A 20120-nucleotide genomic window follows, 5' to 3' on the forward strand; every position below is an offset into this window, starting at 1 on the left:
TCTCCAATCCATTCTTAGGAGATCTTTGCATTTCTCAGCCATTTTGAGTAGATCTTAGCCAAATTTGGTGGACAACAAAGAAATCTCTAATGTAAACCCTAAAATTTTGCAAAAATTAGGGCGCTCAATCCCTTGATTTGGTGGGGTCTTTATATAGTGAGATGCAATCAAGAAGTGATGATGTCTCTTAGTATGAACATTCACATAAGAATGAAGAAAATATAATGCTTGATCTTGGACAAGGCTCAGACCATGGACAAGAAGTTGAAAATGTTGTTGTTGGGCAAGATGCATGGCCTTCCAGGCACAATAAGGTTGATGAGCAGCAAAGTGAAGAAGTTGATGACTAGTTTAGGAATCGGATGAGGACAGCAACAAATCTCTTTGTTGAATTGGCAAGGGATCCTTAGTTTACCCAAATCTTGAATGCTCCGAAGAAGAATAACAAAGGCAAGAAGAAGAAGACATCTTCTACACCTTCGGGACAACAAGGTGTATCGTAGGTAATACCAAAGTCTTCATTTGAAGCTCCCAAAGATGCTAATGAAACCAAACAGTTGGCACTGATGGGGCAAGGAATGTAAATGCAAGGCCATCATGGAAGTGCCAATCCAATGGATTTTGGACAGCTGGGCATGCATGCTATGACGGGGCAGCTGGGATACTTTGGTGGAAGCATGATTTTTCATGCTATGGTTGGATAGGGACTGCATACAGGAATGTATGGCACAAATCCCTACGGTATGCAGCAGCCAATGCATGGTGAGCAAGGCCCAATGTATTCGGGTAAGACTGAAAATGTGCAAAACCCTATGTATGGCAGCATTGGTTTGATGCCTGGGGCACAAAGTAGCATGTTTGGTAATGCATATGCACCCTTGAATGCTTGTGGGGCTCAAGGAATGAGTGTTGGTCATGTAAATGGTTCATTTGGTGTTGGGTTTGATGTAAATTCAGAGAATGCACCCTTTTTGTAGCAGCCAGTGTATGACAACTTGACACCCAAAGGGGCAGCAAAAGATTGATGATAGTGAAAAAGCAATGAAATTTGAGTCCTTCAGTGGTGCTGTCACGGGGACATGAAATTTTGAGATGCTTTAATCTTGCTAGTAACATTTGATTAAGTTACTAATCAAATGTGCAAGGTTGTTTAGCACATGTGATGCACATGGCAGTTATTTCATGGGAACGGGCCAGGGACCACGAGGATGCAGTGGGTGTTAAAGGCAAAAGTTGTGTTAAGTTATGCCAACGGCCGAGGGTCATTCCAGCATTTAGAGGTTGAGGGAGGAAGGAGCCACCCCCAAATGAGCTTTGAGAGAGGCGACAACAAATCGTGCAGCACAATAGGACAGGGGTAGTAGGTCTCCCTCTGCCTAGTGAGAGGTGGCAATAGAAGAGGAGGGCTCGGTGGTTGCACTGGAGTTTAATCGCCCTTGTGAAGCTGTTGGCGCCATTAGAATTTCCATTAGAGCTATTGCTCAAGATAGATTCCTTTCAGCTGATTTTTCTCTTATCCTCTGACATTTCCTTTTCAATTCTCAGCATATTCCAGCCATTGGTGAAGAGAAATTGAAGAAATTCAGGAACCCTAATTTGTAGCAGCCATTATTCTTCAGCCACCTTCAGATCCGTGCTCGATTACTAAAGACCCAGTTGCTTGGTGTAGCAGCTGAAGGCACAGCTGATCTGAGGGGTAGCGCATTCTCAAATTATTGTGGCTTGCATGCAAGAGATTGATGACCCAAACTGAGCCCTGATTGTTGTACAATCAAGTGGCCAATTGTTCCCAATAAGTGCTGGTCACTTATGACAGACAGCCATTGTATTGAAGATTGAAGGAGATCAGCTCATATCTCTGTGTACTTCAAACTTACAGCAATACAAGATAAAGAAAATACTGCAGGGGGCATCTATTGTTGAGGCCAATTGGGTGTTGGCTGTCCAAGATTTAGTGGTAAGGTGTGTATTTCCACATTTGTGTGTCTAATGCTTGTTGTAATTTGAGTTAAATCAGGTTATCACCACCATTGCCGAGAAGGAAGGCTGATTTTAGTATGAGCAAGACATTGATTCCGAATATTTGTTTAGGGCAAGGTGGCCACATGATGCCTTGAGGGTTGTTCACAAAGTAATAAGTAAAATCACAATTTATTTTGTCAAGATTAAAATTGCTTGGCATTATCCACTTTGTGTTGTATCCTTGCTGTATATATTTGGGTGTGAATGCAGGTTTCATATGTGGTGATGCAATACATATATTTGAGCTAAAACGAGCTTTTGTGATTGGTTTTAGATCTTGTCAGGACAGTTCTTCCAAAGGTTCTGCCACCATCTTACAAAGGTACTGTAGTCCGTTACCTTTATTACCTGATGCTGTGCTTGCACTGGTCAGTGGGAGCTGTAGAGAATGGCCATAGCAGGGGTGCATCTTCAAAAGCAGCCTTATCTCCTGTGGTAAGTTTCTTACATGTCAAAGAAGTGCAATAAATATTCCTTAAATTTTTTCGTCCTAATAATGTATTCTTTAGATTTATTATTCAAGATCCATGACACAAAGTTAGTTAGCAGATAAAAGTTGCATGCCTATGACTTTGTAGGAGCTCATCAGGCTGCAACGGGCATATATTTAGTATCTTGTTCATTTAAGAGTGGAGCCATTTTATGCCATCACATTATAAGGGATTGATTAAACAGTTTACTTTTGTACGGAGAGAAATTAATACAGACCTTTTTTTTTGGGATTGAACAAGTTATAGTTGGCATATACACATAGCAACACATGCACACCCAACTCATGGTGTTTTAGTCCGAAAGCAGGGTTTTGCTCACCTAAATTTTCATGGTTGGAGCATATTACACAGTTTGAGTTTGTGTGCAACAATTCTTCCTTTGTGAAACTGCACAAAGGAGGATAATTAACTTCCCTACTTGCTAACTTTTAGCTTGTTTATCTTTTTACACCTACCATAAGTTTGCCTCGGAGAGATTACAAAGATCAAAAGCCCTTAGATTGCTTTAGTCTGTAATCTTGGCATCGTGAGTCATATTCTCTTGAAGAGTTGTGGCAGGTTTAGAAATTGGAACTTAATAGTTTTCCACAACCTTGTTTTATATTCTAGTAAAAGTAGAGGGCTGTTGGCTTTCCTATGATCGCTCTTTCAGATGCTTGTGTAATACTGGGAGGATAAATGGTATGTAAGTCAAGGTATGTGATGATAATGATCGACTCTAGAGAGTTTCTAATGGAGATTCTGGTGCAGGAGATCAGAACATTACTGAATATATGGAGCATGCCCAATAACAGTGGGCTTAGCTTGGAAGATCCTCAGCAGATTAAAGATTATTGGGGTAAAGTCATAAGACTTTCAGTTTTCAATCACTCTCCATTCGATGGCCCTTTTTAAGTTCTTATCCTTTAATGTGCTGCTTATTCTCTTATAGCTTTTGCTTCGTATTTTGTAGTGGGGAATTGTGCATGTAACCTTTTTCCATGTGCATGCCGTCTTTGAATCACAGACACTTTTTTGAGTATCAGTTCACTGAATGTTGAAGATAAAAAATCCAATGTGTGCAGGACACCCCCAAAAGTGTAAAAATATACAATATCTTTACCTCCACAACTGCCAGACACAACATACATAACTGAATCTTGTATACTTCATGTACATGTAATAACAACATATGTTACTGAATCTGGTATAGTTCATGTATGTGTGATGAAAGTGAGATGTTCTCTCTCTCTCTCTTTTCGTTTCTACTGGAAACAACCCAAATAGGAAAGGAAAATCTCGAAACCAAGTCATCGAAAGTTTTCCATGTAGTTGTGGCTCTGATGACTACCCTAGGTGACTTAGAGAATCTGGAAGATCTGCAAGCAACTCCCTGATTAGCAAAGGAGAAACATATTCAACTGCAAGCACATTCATCACCCAATCACACTACTCGAGACAAGAACATGATGAATCAACTCTCGCCCTCAAGAGACAAGCTGAAGTAGTGTTGTGTGTAGTCTGTGCATGACTGGGCTACACATTAGAGCCCCTATAGGCCCCCACACTTGTGCTGTTGGCACTCTTTGATGAGCTCTTGAGAGAATGGCCAGAGGATGTGTCTCCCTACTAATGTCCCTCCCTTATTATAAAGGAAAAAAGCCAAGGGAAAAAGTATTTGCTAAATAGGTACTCTCATGCTACAAGCAGACCAAGGGCTGCTCTTTTTCAAGTGCTTATTGAGAAGCAGGAGGTTATCATAACCAAGGGGCATGAGGAAAGAAGCACGAGGGAAGTGGGTAGCCCTGCATGCGAACAGTGTTGCCTCATCAACCTCAATGGTCTCCCTCACATTTTTCCCTCTCCCTCTTCCTTTCAATCTTGCTATTGGTGTTCTGGCCTGGCAGAAAGGGTGGCTGTGTGTGGGGTTCGATTGATCTTCTTCTTCTTCTTGCTTATTAAGATCCCAAAGGCTATTGGCACTTGCAAAGGGCCAAAAATTGGAAAAAAAACCTAAGAAACTGGTGACAAGTAATCCATGTCCAGGCAATGATGCATTGTCATGGAGGACATATGAAATGATAACTGAGAGAACAAATTGTAGATGTAATGCTCTCCTATTATTTACAGACGAGGTTCTTATTCCAAAGTTTGTGTCAGGGGGCATTATAGTATGAAGTTTGAAATGTTGAGGCTAAGTGCCAAAATTGAAAAAAGACCTAGGAAACCTGTGACAAGTAATTTATGTCCATGCTATGATGCATTTGTCATAGAGGACAAATGAAATGGTAGCTAAGAAGGAATTGTAGATATTGAACATAATGCTCTCCTAATCAAGGTTGCACTCATATGTTGTACAGACAGGTTCGTACTGTACCATATGGATTCATACTAGAAAAAACAACTGTTTTCCCCTTTCCTGGAGTGACAATTGGGGCACAAATAGCCGTTTTGTGACCATTTTCTAATAGTTTTGTGATAGTTTCTTGATTGTTTTAACTTTTTCGTGTTGTCTCTCTATTTTGATCATGAGTGGTTTTTAGTTATTATCTACTATCTCCGTGTGTATGATCATACATCAGCGTGTGTTAGTGTGTAAACCTAGGGTTAGGGTCTGGGGGAATCCCAAGGCTTTATAATAAACCCCTATGATTGTACTTTCCTATCATCAAGCTATCATTTTGAATCTATCTGTTCAGTTTTTGAGTACTTGCAAGAGCTCTCTCGGCAGTCTCTTAGGGCAGTCTCCTTGTTTTTACCACATATCCTCCATAGTTTCCTGCATCATTGACACCCATGTGTGGTTGGGATATCTTGTCTGTTTTGTGATGTGTTGGGTCTAATTATCCCTTTTATTCCCCCCTACAGGCACAAACTCCTCAAGTGGTAACAACATTGGGGCTTTTCTTATACAGGATGGTTAAGTTGTGGCGTATGAGCCAAATTCTCCATAGTGCAGAGAAGAATTTGTAGGTCTATGAGAAAGAGCTCTTGGTTGTAATTCATGTACTATCTCTATGGAACCATTACTTGTTTTGGGATGATTTTATAGTGTAGACAGACCATCAAACTTTGAGGTACCTTTGGCACAAACAAAGTTTTCAGAGAAGCATATGAGATGGGAAAATTTTCTCTTTATGTTGCATTTTTAGATTGTACATATTGATAGTAAAAAGAATGTTGTGGTTAATGCATTGTCATGTAAGCCACAAATTTCAGGTGGCAGCATGGTTTATCACACTGAGTTGGATTTGTTGGGTATTTTACTCACGCCTTACTTACGCCTACGCTCATATGGGAGTGTCGGTGATCAGTAGGACACTGGGGCACTTTTTACTCTCGGTAGGAGAGGTTTTTTCCCCCAGACTTATGGTCTTATTATCGTATTATGTGCTTATGTTACACACATTTAGGCACTTAGTGTGTGTCGGGTGTGAACACCCCCCTACAACCCTAAGGTTTAAGGGTTGTACTTTGCACTTTCAGATTACACTCATTCAGTCTATTCTCTTGGGTGTCGTGCTTCAACTCTGTCTCACTTACTCTCACACTGTCTATTAAATCTGGCTGTACCTCGATCCTCTGCTCTCACATTTGGTATCAGAGCTCAGTTCTAAGCTTAGCTTCTGCCTGCAACGTGCAGTCCTGACCGCACCCGAGCCACCTCTGTTCTGCGTCTGCTCCAAGTCGTCAGTCATCAGCACACCAGTACTGTTCGTCAACAGACGCCTGCTCGTCGTCAGCCTCCAGCGCCAGTTCAGCGCAGCTCCACCAGTACCCTGCTCGTCAGCAACATCAGCGTCAACGTCGTTAGCAACGCTTGCAGGCGGAGTCAACGCCTGCTCGCGACAGTCCTGCCCGCCGTTTTTGACCACGCGCAGCTCGCCTGCCCGCCTGCCCGCCTGCCCGCATTAGCAGCTCGCGACTGGTCAGCCCGCCAGACGACCACGTCAGGTGACCACGTCAGCCTGCCAAACTGCCCGCCTACCAGCACACGCCAGTCTGCTCCACGTCAGGTGCAATTTTAAACAATTTTTTTTTTTTAAATTTCAGCCCAGAACACAGTTCTGGAAGTGGAGGTTCACATGCGGCAACACAGAACAAGTGTAGGGATAAATTTCATGCAAATTTTTAGACTGGATCGTCAGACATTTTGGGGCTTTTGTGTATTTGGAAGACAGTTGCATTTGGACTGCTGATACAGTCACAGAAAGACTGTTTTTGACAGAAATTTGGCAAAAATTTTGGGGATTTTGACATAACAGTGTTGCAGTGCACTGTTTGCACCTTGGGAAGCGTGCATTAAAAGACATTTTTCTGACAGAGTACGACCTTGCACATTAATTGTAGAAACGTATTTGTTGCAATTTCTGGAAATTTGCAGATTTCCAGTTCGTACTACTTTGACATTGCTCATTTTGTCTTTGGAAATTTGTCATCATGGCAAATCAGGGAGGTGATGTTTTTACGTATGTATCCAAGGAGGACAGACTGGACGGAAACAACTATTCCCTTTGGTCATTCATGATGAAAAATGTATTAGTGGCCAAGAATTTATGGGATTATGTCAGTGGAGAGGAAACTCGACCGGGAGTTGTAGCTCCCGCTACTCCTCCTCTCCATGGCGCACGTGGACAACGGGGACCTCAGCTTGCTTCACCTCAGCCACTTCCTCCAAGAACTGCAGCTCAAAAAGCTTGGGATACCCGTGATGCACAGGCCTTGTCGCTGATTGCTCTGGCAGTTCAGCGGTCCATCATATCTCATATCCGTTCGGCATCTTCTTCACGAGATGCATGGTTGACTTTGGAGCATATGTTTGCAGGAAAAAATGAGACACGGATCTCTTTCTTGAAGAAAGAGTTGGAAACTTTGAAGATGCATGAAGGTGATTCTATGCAGGATCACTTAAACAAGATTCAGGACTTGAGGGAGCAGCTCATGAATGTAGATGAGTATTTTTCAGATGCACAGTTGATATCCACCACCTTGAATTCCCTACCTCCTTCGTACTTGTCTTTTCATACTGCATTGAACCTCACCATGAGGATTGTTGAGCACCCACTCACTTTTATTCAGCTGGTTAGCTTGCTTCTAGAGGAGGAGCAAACACGGAAAAATAGTGGTGTGGATGCTATAGTCTCTGAGCAGGCTTTTGTGGCAAGACAGAAAGGCAAGAACAGCAAGGTGAAAAATGCTCCACAGAGTTCTGGCACTTCAGGCGCATCGCAGAATCAGTCACAAGGGGGGACGCAAGCAAAGAAAGGAAAATATCATTATTGTAAGAAGCCCGGCCACCATATCACTGAGTGCAGAAAGCGCATTGCCAAAGAGAAGAAGAAGGAGTCAGGAATGTCTGTTTCTACTACTCCTTCCACTGCTAGTGAGTTCGCGTCCTTTGTTGTGGACAGGGACTATTGTTTTTACACTTGCAGTTATGACATTTCTTGGGCCGATAGAGCACTTAGCTCTACAGAGGATGCTAACACTTGGTTCTTTGACAGTGGTGCTTCTAGACATATCACATATCGCAGAGATTTGTTTGCTTTAGTTAGTGCACCTCCCGTTGGGAAATCGGTACAGCGTGCCAATAATGCATCATACCTTGTTCGTGGTATTGGGGAGATTCAGCTCACAGCCATTGATGGCTCTATTCTCTGCCTGCAGGATGCTTTGTTTGTGCCTGGAATAAATAAGAATTTGCTTTCTATTTCTTCTTTGGCACGTTGTGGTATGCAGGTCACTTTCGATGATGACCGTTGCATGGTTCGAGAAAAAGAATGCATGACTTTGGTCTTGACAGGATCTTTGTGTCATGGTTTATATGAGTTGGATGCTCTTTCAGTAGATCAGTCAGCATACTTGACATCCACTCTTACTCCTGCTATGATACAGGCAGAGTTATGGCATGCTCGTTTAGGGCATGTAAACTTTGGTAGCTTGATGCTTTTACAGCGTACTCAGATGCTGGATGGCTTATCTCTCTTGGAGAGACCTCCCGAACACTTATGCGAGGGATGCATTTTGGGGAAAATGCATCGGTTCTCATTTCCTCGTGATGTTGCTTTCAGGGCAACATCCAGATTGCAGTTGGTGCATTCAGATGTTTGTGGGTCTATGCAGACCATGTCATTGGGTGGTTGTTATTATTTTGTGACATTCATTGATGACTTCACACGCTTTTGCTGGGTCTATTGTTTGAAAAAGAAGTTAGAAGTGTATGATACATTTTTGGCTTTCAGTGCACTTGTTGAAAACCAATCTGGATGCCACATTAAGACTCTCCATTCGGACCGAGGGGGGGAATACATGTCCTCTATGCTGAATTCTTTTTTGCAGCAGAAGGGCATAGTACATCAGTATACTACAGCTTATACTCCACAGCAGAATGGGGTAGCAGAGAGGAAAAATCGGTCACTCATGGAGATGGCCAGATGTATGCTGAAGGCAAAGAGCTTGCCTCATAGTTTTTGGATGGAAGCAGTCATATGTGCTTGCCATATTTTGAACAGATGCCCTACCAAAGCCTTGAAGACCATCACACCATTTGAGGCTTGGAACAGCCGTAAACCTTTTGTTGGTCACTTTCGTACCTTTGGGTGTCTTGCCTATGCCCATATTCCACAGGTACTTAGAAGAAAATTGGACAACAAGGCTGTTAAGTGCATTTTTATGGGATATAGCAATGAGAGCAAAGGCTATAGACTCTATGATCCCGTTATGAAGAAGGTTTTTGTCAGCAGGGATGTTGTTTTTGATGAAAAATCAGAATTATCCTTGGCTGGTTTGGACACATATCAGGCTGCCCGTGATGTTTTTGAAGGGCTGCTGCCCATTACTTTTGGTGATTCAGCTGGAGGTTCACAAAATGAACCTAATGTTCAGCCAGCTGCTCCTATGGAAAGTGCAGAAATTCAGCCATTGGCTGATCGGAATACTCAGCATAATGCTGAAACAGAAATTCAGCAAGAGCTTGCACACAGCCAGGATGCTAGACAGCTACCTAGATGGTATTTGCAGACTATGCAAGATAGTCCTTTGGATGCACCCATGGCTGGTCGTACTAGAAGGCAAACTCGTTTGCATGATTCAGCACATACCATGGAGTTTATTATGGCAGCAAGTACTTTTGATAATGAAGAGCCTGAATGTTATGAGGATGCACAACACAGTGTGCATTGGATGGCAGCCATGCAAGCTGAATTAGATTCTATTACTAAGAATCACACTTGGGATTCGGTGTCCTTGCCATTTGGGAAGAAAGCCATTGGAACAAAATGGGTCTACAAATTGAAAAGAAAAGTAGATGGATCCATTGATAAATACAAGGCACGGCTGGTAGCTAAAGGCTACGCATAGAAAAAGGGCATTCATTATGAGGAGACATTTGCTTCTACTTCCCGTATGACGACCATTAGGTCTATGATTGCTTTGGCTGCACATTATGGTTGGACAGTCCATCAGCTAGATATCAAGACTGCATTTTTACATGGGGAACTTCAGGAGGAAGTTTATGTACAACAGCCCATTGGTTTTGCAGTTGAAGGCTCAGAAAATTTGGTATGCAAGCTCAAAAAGGCACTATATGGTTTAAAATAAGCTCCTAGAGCTTGGTATGAAAAGATAGATGCTTTCTTGCTGGTCAGGGGTTTCTAAACAGTTCATATGAGTCTACCCTTTACGTATGTAAAGAAGGGGGATCTATGCTGATTTTATGTCTTTATGTTGATGACCTTTTGCTCACTGGAACACATGCTGATGAGATTTCAGCATTCAAATAAAATTTGCAGCAAACTTTTGACATGTCTGACTTGGGAGTTTTACATTACTACTTGGGCATCCAGTTCATACATAATGCTCGAGGTATTGGGTTATCACAGTCACGGTATATTGGGCAGCTTCTTGAGAAATTTGGCTTACAGGATTGCAAGCCAGTTACTACTCCCATGGAACCTGGACTGAAACTGTCATTACATGATGACAATGATTTGTTTGATATACATACATATGCTCGTGCAGTTGGATGTCTTATTTATCTATGCAATACTAGGCCGGACATACAGTTTGCAGTTTCAGCCTTGAGCAGGTATATGCATCAGCCACGTATGTCACATTGGCAAGTTGTCAAGCGTGTTTTCCGATACTTGCAGGGTACTCATTCTCTTGGGTTGCTTTATGCCAAGGGGGGACCACTGCATTTACATGCTTACAGTGATTCTGATTGGGCTGGTGATTATGATACACGTCACTCTACTAGTAGCAATTGTTTCTTTCTTGGCACTTCTTGCATTTCTTGGCTTAGTAAGAAACAATCCACTGTTGCCACATCGTCATGTGAAGTTGAATACAAGGCAGCTTTCACCACCACAGTTGAATGCGTATGGCTTAGACGCTTGCTAGCTGATTTGGATGTATCTATTACTGAGCCTACTCCTTTGTTCACTGACAATCAGAGTACCATTGCAGTGGCACAGAACCCAGTGTTTCATGCTCGCACGAAACACATTGAGATTCACTATCACTTTGTCAGAGAGAGGCTACATGCAGGTGATATCAGCCTTGTCTATTGTCCTACCACCAGTAATGTGACAGACATCTTCACCAAAGCTCTTCCTCGTGACAAATTTGAAGCATTTCGCGATGCTTTAAATTTGATATCCTTTGGTGGCGGATGATCCTTGTACTCTTGATCACTCTTCACTCCAGGGGGGTTTGTTGGGTATTTTACTCACGCCTTACTTACGCCTACGCTCATATGGGAGTGTCGGTGATCAGTAGGACACTGGGGCACTTTTTACTCTCGGTAGGAGAGGTTTTTTCCCCCAGACTTACGGTCTTATTATCGTATGTACTTATGTGCTTATGTTACACACATTTAGGCACTTAGTGTGTGTCGGGTGTGAACACCCCCCTACAACCCTAAGGTTTAAGGGTTGTACTTTGTACTTTCAGATTACACTCATTCAGTCTATTCTCTTGGGTGTCGTGCTTCAACTCTGTCTCTCTCACTCTCACACTGTCTACTGAATCTGGCTGTACCTCGATCCTCTGCTCTCACAGGATTCCATGAAGGAACAATATGCTGCTGATTCGGATTTTGCCAATTTATACGATTGGCTTTGCAATGGCTAGAGGCATGAACACTTTGTGCTTAGAGATGGATTTTTGATGATGCATGGACAATTGTGTGTCACTAAGCAGTTGAGGCCTAGAGTCATCACCAAAAGTCATGCTCCTCTATATGCAGGACAGAGAGATATTAATACCATAGTCAAGGTAGTGGAGCATTTCTTTTATTGGCCAGCTTTGAGACATGGTGCAGAGCAGTTTGTCAGGATATGCATTGTATGTCAGAAGATAAAGCACGAACTATACTTTTGCATAATTTTATGATCAGTTTGACATGAGTTTTTACTGCAGTTTTGAGATAAAATTTTGATAAGTTTTAGCTTAGTTTTTTATCAGCTTGAGAACCATTTATGGTCACTTTTGGGATCAGCTTTTACATTAGTTACCGATCAGTTTTTGCAATTAGTTTATGTGATCAGTTCTTAGATCAGCAAGCGAACAGTTTATGATCAGTTTTCAATGGTTTACAACTGGTTACATGGACAGTAGCATGTTAATGAATGCCATTGAATGTTTTACCCATGGTTTATGTTGAATTAATGCTTTTCTATACTTGATAGGGAGAACAATTGAGGAACATGAGTTATAACTTATGGATGCATCCGATGGGTTTCTAGCAATAGTTTTGGATTGTTTCTCAATTTTATTTGATGTTCATGTTGGTTGGAAATTCTTAGCAAGATTTAGGCATATGGCATGGTTAGACAACAGTGGCCAATGTTGTGACTGTGATGCCTTACAGAAATTCAAGTGCAATATGCATTTCCTTTACCATAATGTTGCGCAATTAAGGACGATTGTAGGGATTTCAAGGGGGAGGTTTATCATGGGGACGTGAAATTTTGAGATGCTTTAATCTTGCAGATAACTTTGATTAATTTACTAATCAAATGTGCAAGGTTGTTTACCACATGTGATACATATGGTAGTTATTTCATGGTAAGGGGCCAAGGATCCCCAGGATGTATTGGGTGTTAAAGGCAAAAGTTGTGATAAGTTATGCTAATTGGACTTTGGTGGTTAGTTGGTGTTAGTTTTGACCCTAGGACATGTGTTTGGCCAATTAATGCCAGTAGTGACACTAGGGACTAGTATTGATTAATTAATTAATGCCAATCTAAGGGTCAACAGAGGTTAAAGCCATTCCAATCTACAAATGGCCTAGCCAATTTAAATATGGATGGGCACATTTAATTTTGGGCAGGGTCAAAAGGTTTGAAATTAATTTTCAAAATTATTTAATCCTGAAAATTAATTTAATGACTGGATGATGCTGAAAATTGGATCTAAAGATTGTCATTTGGCAAAAATACTTATGTACATGGAGAAAATGTTTTTGGGGCTTCGTCTCAGCCATTCAAATCAGTTTTCAGCTAGAAGAGGAGAGAGAGAAGGCTGCTAGTCCATTTTCTGAGCAAAAACAGTAGATTACATCAGGTGACAGGCATCTGGAGCCATCAATAGGTGGGCCACAACAGGAGAATGCCCATGAGTGGTGGTGACTGGCAATAGGAATTCTAGTGTTTCCAGGCTCTTAATGACTGCTTTTCTTGCTGGTTGAAACAAGCAATAAGTAGATTGAATGGTTTCTTTGTGAGAAATCTTTGAACTTTCTCTCTGGCATTCTCTTAGCTCCTTCAATCAATTCTTAGAAGATCTAAACTTATCTTAGCCATTTGGAGTAGATCTTAGCCAGATTTTGTGGCCAACTGAGGGAATTCTACTGTAAATCCTAAATTTTGGTAGAAATCAGGGTCTAGCAGCTACCTCGAGACCCATGCCATTAGTAGAAGACATCGTACATTGAAATCATCTCTTGCAATTTGTGGTATTGTTAGGGATTTCAGGTGCCAGCCTATCCATTGTGAATATCTTCATGAAAAAAAAAGAGAGAATTTGTTGGAGGAGCTGTTGGGAAAAACGACTCAAACAAGGGTCATATTTGGTCTCAGCCAGGTGCAGTTCAATCCGTGCAATGGACTTTTGGGCACCATTGGAGGGCTTTGTACAGGATTGGAAGTGTTGGATGGAACTGTTGTAGTGAAAGTGATGGGAGAGAAAGAGAGAGAGAGATAATGAGACAATGAGATGGAGAATGAACCACACACTTGTATTGCTTACTTGCTTACACACCTATGCATTGGACTAGGTGTGGGTACACACATATATACAATGAAGGTGTAGATATGGTAGATTCTCTTAGTGAAGTATCATCCACATGTTCTAGATCCATCTTATCTAGTTCTCCTAAATATCTAGATATTGTCTTCTTAGATATTCTCTAAGTACATGTTCATATGAGTACATTCTAATATTCTAACATTTCCCCTCTCTAGAAAAGGTTAACAATATCTTCTAACATTCTTCCTCCCTTCTCAAAAGAAAATAGGATTTTCTTTTGCAGTACAAAGACTTTCTGCCAATCATTTTGGCTACAAGAGAAGTAAAATTACAACGATGACTATAGCATGAGACCTTGTCCTTGTTATAGAAGATTTACATCAATCTTTGGTTGCAATGGTTCAAGTCGATGATGAAGATCTTTGGGCTTTGGTTGATGGATACCTTGATGAAGAGCTGATCACCATAGTTTGCTTCATGATAGACTTGATAAGATATGGGCTTATTATATAAATAGATGATATATTCCAATTGGAGCTTGATAGTTGTGGAGTAAAACAATGGTGAGTGTATGTTTGTGGATCGAAATATGATCCCAATGTCAATAGATATCATAGTAAGATAGAGATTGATAAGGTGCTTGTGACATGATCTTTGGGAAGGTTGATGATGAATATGGAAATGTAAAATAGCAAGTGATTGATGAGCAATTTCAACCATATTGTCCTTGAGAGGACTCCAAGAGTTGAGTATCACATCTTCAATAATAGTGTACTTAGTATTAGTGTGCTCTTTTATCCATACAAAGTAGTTTGTGCAAATGTGCACAAGTATTTCTTTGTACTTCATCCAATCTTTTCCCCTCTGGAAGGCCAAAATAGTTGGCCAATTTGAGAAAGACACAATTTGTAGATGATGATTTGGGTAAGGTAAGAGGTAGACCATTTCATAAAGATATTGAGAAAACATTGGAAGAGAGAATAGTTGTGATCGTTGCTGCCATGTAACATAGAATAATGATTGAGATTTGGGTATACAATTAGAGCAAGATGATTTCAAGAGGAAGGTAGGATAGGATACGATAGAAAGAAATGATGATTTGATAGATTGGGATTGATGGGACATAAATAAATATAGTGTGGATCTCCTCTATGGTTTCAGCTGATCTGGTTCTTCCTGACATTGCTGCTCCCTGGCTGGATATTGTTCGCTCCACACTAGTTGTCCTTTCTTTGTGATATTTGTGTGTTAGGGTCTTGGTGGCTTTTCGCCTTGATTTGTGCCTATTCTGTTTTTCTTAACTGACCTGATGGTCTGATGTAAATATTGCTACTTAATTCAATTATCTTCACGAAAAAAAGAGAGAATTTGTTGGAGGAGCTGTTGGGAAAAACGACTCAAACAAGGGCAAAAAACGGTTATATTTGGTCTCAGCCAGGTGCAGTTCAACCCATGCAATGGACATTTGGGCACCATTGGAGGGCTTTGTATGGGATTGGAAGTGTTGGATGCAACTGTATGGATTGGATAGGTCAAAATGGTGGACAGAGTATTCTTTATATCAGCCTGTTTGGAATTAAAAAATTCCTGTTCTTCTTATTCTCTATTCCATGCTTAGATTTTGTACAGCTACATGGTATAATTTTTACAGCATTGATGATGGAAGCAACTCAAACAGCAGCAGGTCCTCTTGGTGATGGAGGGAGAGGATGATGATGATGTAGGCTGAAAGGTTGCTGTGCAGGGTGGGAGGGTAAAAGGGCAAGGTAGGAGAGAGGCAATAAAGGTGATGATAAAAGTTGGTGCTGGAATGACGAGGGAATGTCCATGAGTACCTTTTATAGAGCCTTTTGAGTTTTTTGTCCTATGGCTTTAAAATTATATTTTTCTTTGTGATATAGATCTTTTTGGGGCTCTATTTAGGCCCAAAAAAAAGATATTTCAAGATGAATCAAGACCTTAATTTTAGTTTGCCCAACAGATTTGAAGAATCTCTCCCAAGAAAAATGAATCCTTGTCTTAGGGTATGGCTACTCTTTGATCCCAAATGGTGGTTGAAGAGAAGGTGCTCCCTCATCTATCGGTGCTAGCTGGTGATGGCCAGATGAAATACATCTCAAAGCTCTAGTTATGGCAGTAGTGAGTCTAACCTCAAATTTCTTCCCAGGATCTCTGGTTTTGATATGCTAGAAGGTCCAATGTATACTAGGTTGCATGATTCTCCAAATGCATGTGTAATGAGCTATAATCTCTATAGCAATAGCTTCTTCCATGGCTCCTCCAAAGGAAAATGACCCAAACAATAAGCTTCACCAGTAAGCCTTGGTCTGTTAATCCAGGCCAATGATTGCCACCCACCTTTGGATGTAGATTAAATGATGACATCCCAAGCTACTTTTGACTTGGTGGGGCTCCCATCTCCTCTTGACCAAATGAAATCCCTGAAAGGCACTTCACAAGGCCAATACAAGACCTAGAGAAGTGATGTGCCACATTGCTCAAAAGACAAAGTCTCCCATTGCTCTAGGAGAAGAGGAGCTTTTGCCTAATGTTCAAAATAAGTGGTGCCAGCTTTCTGTTGCTCTAATGTGATGATCTCTATTCTTGCATGAGATCCAAGATATCTCATTGAGGTTCTATGAGGACCCCTTGTGAAGTTCTCATGGGTCTCCAATGCTGTTGTGTAGTGTCACACACCCATAAACCATAGGAATTGTGCCAATTAATGAGAGTGCCTGAACTCTGGTAAGGTTTCCATCACTGCTACAAAAGCCTTGAGGTTGTCCTGTTCTCGATCTGTATAGAACAGTGTCATCTGTGAACTCCATATCAAGAAGATCACCAACTTCAGGGTGCGCAATGTGATCCCTTGGATACCTGTGGACATGTTTAGATTTTACACATCAACGGTTAACTAGCATATTATCTAAGGAATGTTTTCAACCATGCCTAGCCAATTATCTAAGGGATGTGTTCAATGGTGCCTCCTTTGACTCTGTAAATCTTACCTTTCTGGATGTCTGGCAGATTTGCAGGCAAATTATGAAAGCATGTAGTCATTCTGCTGACTGGAGGTCATTATATGTGCGATTTGGACAGCCAATAGTTTTGAAACTGAGAGCCTATATGTCTTGTGGTTCTTTGTAGCCTTAATTAACCAAATGCTCTTTGATTGCCTAGCATTACAACAACAAATTTTACTTACACTGTCTTTAATTGTTAAGTATAGCAGAGGCTTAAAACCTTGGATCTCTGCTCTGTGGAGTTATGAAAGGTTGGTTGTTTTACCAAAAAAGAAATGTCTATTCTGCAACTAGCAGTCGTGTTTGCAGAACTTCTATTGTCAGCCTTTGTTGCTTGCAAGACTTTTCCTTCCACCTTTTGGGTTTGTATCATGTGATACTTCAGAAGAATGCATTATCATGGCATGAACAATCTCTTTGTTTTTTAACCACTCTTCTTTTTTGGGGTAATTTTTGAAAAGCCAAATATGTTAACATAGGCATGGTTTTTTGTCCATTGGAGGGCGCAGGGATTGTTCCTCAATCAACAGTTCACGTGGAGATTTTCTGGAAGGAAAAAAATGATGAGAATGACTGGGTGAGTATGCTATAACTGCACTTTTAAGCTATGTGCAGCTTCAAGTGATTTGTTTCTATTTGCTTCTTTCTTTCCTGACTAGACAGGTGCAGCTATGTACGGGTACATACGCTGCAATTCACAGTCAATTTTGTTCTTGTTCTTGTTCATGTTCCTTCTTAGTCTCATTGTAATAATGTTTTGATTCAATGCAATAACATTGGGGGTTCAACAAAGATAGAATGTGCAAAATTAGCTAGAAAAAGGTGAGAGCAATTTGTGCAACTGCACCCACCAATGCTGACCCTTTTTCTTGTTCCCCTCTTTTGCATCCCAATCACGAGTATCATAATTGGTTTGCAGATTTGGCTGAAACGCTAAGCTCTGTTTTGTTTGTTTACCGAGTTTTTGTTCAGAAAGGTGTTTGTAAGTAACTAAGGACTTCAAGTCTCAACATGCTTTTCACTTAGCACTTTAACATCAGATGTTGTATTTTAATATAGTTTGTGTAAATTTCTGTGAATGACGGCTTCAGAAGTAAAGGCTCTTCAGTCCTCCAAAATTGCAATACATCAGCTAGAAGGTAAAGTCAGCCATCCTCGAATGACCTGCTTGAAGCACACTCGAAGCTTGCTGAAATGTCCCAATGAAATCAGAAATTGGAACAGTGCCCTTAGTAATTATATAGAAAATAATCCTTCTTGAAATTCATGTGAACCTACTTTTTATCATTAGTTATTGCATATGTATGTTGGCCTTCGTTCCCATCTGACTCTTTGCATCGTCAACCATGCAGACTCGAGCTTCTGATGTGCTTTCAGAAATTGAAGATGAGGATATCAGTCAAACTACTGAAAGTGCATTGCCCAGTCCAGATAAGAGGAATCTTGTTATGCCGTTTGAGCGGATGCTTCACATCCAGTCACCTGCTGCTACTCCAAAAGCATTGTTAAAGGAGTCCTTATTCAGACGGTCTGGGATGTTTGGTGGTGCAAGCAGAAAGCCAAACAATTTGACGACTTTGGCAGTTGATACTGACTCTGAAGGACCAGATTTATCAGAAAGTGAGTTTTAGTTCTCTTTAATAATTCCAAGCAGGACGAGGCACCATTAGTTATTTGCACTTCAAGATTTAGGTTACTCTGCTGAAAAGCCTCATGGCAAATCATGTGCCATATGCTGATCTTCTTGTAAACTCGAGAAAACTGTTTATATGAGTTTACTACATATTCCATCTGGGTGGCATTGCATGAAAAATTATGTTAGTAGAGAGAACAAACAACCAATACACCACAAAGTGTCATATAGCAAGGCTTTATGGAAGCTTAAGGTTTAAGTTGAAGCATTTTCCAAATATTGGGCTTGGAAATCAGTCATGGAGTTAAAGTCCAATAATCCAAAAGAAAGCATTGAATGTGGATAAACCCAAAGAAGGTGGGTCATTGTATGCACACACATTTGCACAAAACATGGCCCTTGCTGATGTCATACAGCAAGAGAAGAAACAAAGCTAGGTAGCGGGTCTGTGAGCACTGATCTCAATTCTCAAGTAATGGATTCTGAACAGACAAAAAACTGTTAATGGCAAGCTGTTGATCAAGGCGATGAAATTTTACTGATGGTTTCAACAGCAGATGGCTGATGATAAAGCCACAAAGATAAAAGTGATCTTCTTTTTATACCTGGTTGTGTTTGTAACAGCCGGTCCTTCACAATAAAGAACACAAAGATCTAACTTTTTCCCCTCAGAGAAGAGAAGGATTCTATTAGTAAATCCCCTCAGGATGAATTATCCCAAGTTAAAATACAAAATACAAAACAGCCTTGTAAGGGACTTCCATTACAAAGGATATAAAACAAGGGGGACTCTATTACAAGGCTTGAATGAATGATCTATTAGGAGGTCTATAGTGCCATACCATACGTGTATGACAATGGAAGAAAGTGCATGAATCCCAGGTTGTGAGAAAAGCATCTGCTTCTCATACTTTGTTTTGGCTTTTCCATCTTAAAGCTTCAAGACCCTTGGTTTTCTAACTGCTCTCATGCCTCCACTTTTTAAAACTTGATTTTACTATAACACCTGGTTGCCTTGATGAGTCTCCAGTCTCGAAAAACTAGGCATCCAAGACTTAGATAATCACACACAAAATAGATATTCTTGTGCGTCTGTTGACAAAGAGAAAGCTATCTTTGGAAGGAATGGATGAGGAGGAGCTAATGGAGACTTTTGATGATAGGCTCTTTGATTTCTTTCACACCACTGGAAATTCTTCCAAGTTTAGCTATATCAGGGAAATTTTCAATGTTCCTTTTGATTTGAAGGAGTTATTGGAGGATCTTGAAGATAAACTTAAGGAGTACAGATGTTTTTATGATAGACATGTTCAAGGTTTGGAAGTCAATGGATTTGTTCATTATAGTGATGTCATAGGAGCCACCAGTACATCCAGGTCAACTTTGCTAGACAGGTTCAACCTCATTGATGAGGAATTCAGAAAGAGAGAAACATGTTGCCCTTTCCACAAGTATCAACAGCAATGCCTTCTGATCCACAAGGACGTTGGATTTATTGTGTATCTTCAGTACATGGAAAATTCTTCTCTAGGTATAAACCAACAGGGAAAGCTAGAGGATATTGCAAGCATGGATAAGGAGGTCAAAGAGAAGGAGGAGATGTTCCAAGAAGATATTGAGCAGCAACTTGGGTTCTTCGGCATCCTTCTCAACACATGATGTTAGAGTTGTGATCGCTTTGAACAAGCAGGATGTGGTGGAGGTTTCTAATTGCCTCTTTTC

The 20120-nt window shown here is 40.8% G+C and overlaps 1 protein-coding gene across 2 annotated transcripts in view; it reads left to right on the forward strand.

Annotated features, from left to right (window-relative positions):
- LOC148012325 (immunoglobulin) overlaps positions 1-20120 on the forward strand; it is a 93560-nt gene that overhangs the window by 38433 nt on the left and 35007 nt on the right. For both annotated transcript variants that reach the window (XM_087668705.1, XM_087668704.1), the window contains exons 3-6: positions 2297-2457; positions 3264-3351; positions 17275-17342; positions 18118-18385. In XM_087668705.1, the coding sequence (XP_087524831.1) occupies positions 2297-2457; positions 3264-3351; positions 17275-17342; positions 18118-18385 (585 nt within the window). The remainder of the gene's footprint in view (positions 1-2296; positions 2458-3263; positions 3352-17274; positions 17343-18117; positions 18386-20120) is intronic.

This window comes from Lygodium microphyllum, chromosome 27, assembly GCF_053477565.2.
Source record: "Lygodium microphyllum isolate KBCC chromosome 27, Lygodium_microphyllum_v1.1.10, whole genome shotgun sequence".
NCBI lineage: Eukaryota > Viridiplantae > Streptophyta > Polypodiopsida > Schizaeales > Lygodiaceae > Lygodium > Lygodium microphyllum.